This window comes from Carassius auratus, chromosome 27 (assembly GCF_003368295.1).
Source record: "Carassius auratus strain Wakin chromosome 27, ASM336829v1, whole genome shotgun sequence".
NCBI classification, from domain to species: Eukaryota; Metazoa; Chordata; class Actinopteri; order Cypriniformes; family Cyprinidae; genus Carassius; species Carassius auratus.
The window spans coordinates 10,856,278-10,861,052 of NC_039269.1; the positions used below are offsets into that span (position 1 = coordinate 10,856,278).

At 33.7% G+C, this 4,775-nt stretch overlaps 1 gene segment (V, D, J or C); it reads right to left on the reverse strand.

The window, feature by feature from the left end:
* Window positions 1–4,012: 4,012 nt before the first annotated feature.
* On the reverse strand, window positions 4,013–4,775 carry LOC113045446 (T cell receptor alpha variable 3-like). The segment is given in 2 exon segments: window positions 4,013–4,345; window positions 4,475–4,775. Coding segments are annotated over 2 exon segments (354 nt in total).

Genomic DNA, 4,775 nt, shown 5'->3' on the forward strand with positions numbered 1-4,775 from the left:
GTAATGTGTTTATATTGCCATCTTCAGGTTGAATGGGTTATCATGCTTGACTTGCTATTTACAGGAATGATCCAGCCCAAAATGGAAATGATCTTGATCATGTGATCATGTTGTTCCAAACCTGTATAAATTTCTTTCCTCTGAACACAAAATTAAATATTTTAAAGAATGTCGATGACCAAACAGTTTTAGTTCCTACTGACTCCCATTGCATTTTGTCCACAGGGAAAAACAATGGAACTGTTTAGCTGCCAACATTCTTCAAAATATCTTCTTGTGTGGTCAGCAGAGGAAAGAAAGTCGTAGAGTTTTGGAATGAGGTGAGTATTTTTATATTCTAAATCAGCAATGCTTTCTACAAATTCTTTTATCTATAGGTTCTGGTGCTGTTTGGACATTTTTGATTGAAATATTTTACATGTACTGTAGTGTAAAGACCTATTTACTTTATCAGAATGGTCTTGACCCTTGTTATGTGAACACACACACACAAACACACGCAGACACAAAACAAAACAAAACAAAACATGAGTTGTTTATATTTACATTTTTGTTTATATTTATGTATTTGTACATTTTTTGTTTATATTTTCACACGGTTTTAGTGTAAGACATGATTTGGAAACCGATTTTCACTTTTCACAGCGATATGCTGCCCAGTGTCTTCTTTAATTAAAAAGAGACCAAACTTATTTCTGTGCTTCAAAGAATAAAACATTTACAGCAATTTAAATTGCTCAAAATGTGGTTAACAGAGAATAAATGAATCATAACTATTAAATAAATGTAAGAACATACAAACATTACTGAACTAAAATATACAGTACATTAATTGAATTAATATATTAAAAAAAGTCAATATTGACAACCACACAAGCAGTACCAGGGATTAAAATTTTGCTCAATGGATTCCAATTAAAACCAGAACTGGGCCTACAGAATACATATTGTCTTGTCTTGTTTTGATACATTTATTATTTTATGTTTTCCTTATGCTACTCATCTAAACATATGTACCTCTTTAGGTACTAGGCCTTCATTTGTGTGTAATTTTGAAGTTGTGTTTTTGTGAGAGTGTTGAGTGTGTTTCAGTCACTGTGGGCTGCAGAGCACAGTAGTACACAGCAGAGTCAGACACACGCACATCCTGGATTGTGAGTGGAACTGATGTTGAAGAGGTTTGTAGATTTGCATTAAATCTCTCCTTAAAGTCTTCATCCTCATCACTCGATCCAGCATATCTCTTCAGCATATATTTTGGTGCTTGATTTGCTTTGTATTGGTACCAGTAAAGCGTTGGGAAAGCATTGGTTTTGTATGTGCAGTCAATAGTCACGGCTTCTCCTGCAGTAGCAGTTTGAACATTTGTTGGCTGAGTAACACTATCCTCTCCTCGGCATTCTGAAAATCAATAAAAAAAATCCCGAAATTATTAAGTCATGACAGAGAGAATATGGGTTAAAGAACAACTGATTACATACTGTACCTAAAGAAAATGAAAAAAGAATGAGTAAAAATGTGATCCAAGTACACATTCTGTAACTGTTGCTGAGCTGTAATTTTTTAATTGTTATCAAAACAAAGCAAAGAAGTCTTTTTATGTACTATGCAAAAAAAACTTTTGTAGCTTGGTGAGCTCCACCCTCTGATGAGTCGAACCAAACAGTTGAAGGTGAGTAAACAATGACAGAATTTTCAAGTGGAGCTCAAGATAATAACTGGAGCAAGTGCTTGTCGCCCTCTTCTGCAGTGCACAAGTAATTACAAGGTAACAATAAAATTAGTGTTATGTGTTTATTAAAAAAATGTATATCAACTGTACAAATTTTAAATGAGAATATAAAAATAATACAATTGTAGAATCTGATATGGTAGAGGAATATCAATACCTGAATATTAATATATTATTATATTTTATACTTATTTGTTTTTTTAAAGTTAATAACTAGTAGTGGAATTTACCTGTCACAGTGTTCATAATAATAATAATAATAATAATAAATATACAAGATAGGCCTATATTTGAAATATCATCAGTGTAACACAGCACCATGTGTTTTTGTATGAGTGTTGAGTGTGTTTCAGTCACTGTGGGCCTCAGAGCACAGTAGTACACAGCAGAGTCAGACACATGTAGATTCTTGATCGTCAGAGGAACTGATTTTGAACTTTTGTCATGATTTGCCTTAAATCTCTCCTCAAAATCTTTGTCATTTTGTACAGTTGTAGCAAATATCGTCATCATGTTTTTGGGGATTCCGTTCATCTTTTGTTGGTACCAGAAGAGATATGGGGATGGATCACTGGTTTCATATTTACAGTTAATCGTTACAGATCTGCCTTCAACAGCAGTTTGAACTGTTGTATTCTGATCAACTGTCTCCAGAGAATCACATCCTGGAACAGAATTTAAAGCAAAATGATTTAATATTTTGCATGTTATAATATGGCAAATATAGATTTAAAAGGGTCCTACTCACCCAAGAAAAAGGTTATGCAGATGATAAAATGTCTTTCCCAGTGAGTCATTATAATAACTGTACTGTGTAACTGCAACTGACAGGAATGAGCTGTTTAAATCCACTGGAGATCACAGATTTAGCTTGTCTTTGATCAGTCTGTTTTTAATATGAGGGTAGTGTATATACAGTGGCTGGGAGGAGCTTGTTCTGTTGAATCAGCACATGAAGAGTTTGTTCTCTTCCTTACAAATGGGCCATTTATTTTATTTTTCTTTTCTTTATTTATTTTACAATTTTTTTTTTCATTGTCTTAATAATCAGTACCTGTGATGTTTTAATATGATGATATGACACTACAGTTAGCCTTTATTACAAAACACATTTTTATCTTTTATTGATAGGGTCTCCATAATCTTCACGTAATGCCACATGATCTAAATAGAAAATACCCTTAATTCATCCAGGTGTTACCACGTTGTGTTTTCTTTACTTGCCTCTGTGGTTTTCTAAAAGTTTGATTACTGATTTAAAAGCAGTCATTTTATGTGTGAGTTTTTGTAAAGCCTCCCAGGCATTTGTAACACTGGGCTGTATAGACGGCTCATCACAGCACAGTAATACAGAGCTGAATCTGACACAGCTGCTTTATCAATAGTGAGTGAAGTGGAAGATTGGGTAGTATGTGACTGAAACCGATGGTCTGATATATCTTCTTTATAGCTCCATGATTGAGCACCTTTATACAGTATAAATTACGGTTTTCTATTAGGATACTGTCTGTACCAGTAAAGCAAAACATAACGGCTGCTTGCATCATATGAGCATTCCAGTGTCGCAGACACTTCTTCTTCCCTGATCATATCAATATTATTTTCACTTGGTCCAATGCTGTCAGACAGCACACATGCAATTAAAAACACTAGTACTTGACAATGTGCTGAAACAATGCGTATAAAGTATTAAAAGTGTATGTTACCTGATATGGCTAAGAATCAGTAGTAAATTTCTCTCCATGTTAGATCTTAAGATCAAGACTTTGAGTTTGAATATTTGTATCTTTATAGAATTAAAAATCAATGCTTTGTTTGTTTCAGGTGTTTTTGTGAATATCCACTATAATCTTACTCTAAATGTATGCACTGGTCGGCTTGTATTGATTTGTGGGTGTGGTTCATGTCATTAAGTCCCCTCCTATATTCAGTGTTTTTATATATTTAATATACATCCTAGTATTTATAAATATTTTGAAAAGTTTGTATTTTTATGTTTTCAGTGTTCACTTCAATTTCAGTGTGCTTTTGTAATTTCTCTAGGTTTCTTTCATTTCCGTTTTAGTGATTTGATTATTATTTAATAATAATATTCAATTTAAATTATATATTATTTAATTTGTTAGTAGCCTTGATATTAATTACTTTGATCCTCTCTCACTCGCATTAAATAAGCAGGTGATGTTGTGGTGCATTTATTCTGTGTGGGTTATATGAGAGATAAATGTGGTTTAGAGGCTTTTGATTACTATTGTTTAACTTTGTGTGAGTTTTTGTAAAGCTTCTCAGGCATTTTGTATCACTGGGCTCCAACTCTTAGAGCACAGTAATAGAGAGCTGAATCTGACAGAGTTACACTGTTAATAGTGAGTTCAGTGGATGTTTGGGATGTAGTCGACTGAAAGCGACTGTCTGGTATATCCTCTTCAGTGTTCCATGATCGAGCACCTTTATACAATAAATACTGAGGTTTATTGTTGGGATACTGTTTGTACCAGTAAAGCAAAACATCATTGCTGCTTGTATCATAAATGCAGCTCAGTGTTACAGACTCTCCTTCTTTACTGATTATAGCATCCTTGTCTTTTGGTCCAATGCTGTCAGCAAATACTCCTGAATATAAATTTGAGAAACACAACAGTACATCTGAAAACCAGCCTACTTAAAAGTTATTTCAAAAACTATGTTCTTCACTTAAACACTGCTTAAAAATATGTACATGTAAATTGTATTTTACTGTACCTGATACTGTTATGACAATAAGCAGTATATGTTTCTCCATGTTTATACTTTTAATCAGATTTTTGAAGACTGATCTGATCTGAAGACTGTTTTACACAAATGATTAGTTACTATACATGGAGAGTTGTTCTGTTGTTTATTACTAATGTGGGTGTGGCTAATGACATCAGGTCCAATCACTCCTCCCTCTTCAGTTGTATATGTTTCTTTTGATTTTGTATGAGAGAGAGGCATCCTGTTAACACTGTGGGCCTCAAAGCACAGTAGTACACAGCAGAGTCAGACACACACAGTCTCTGGA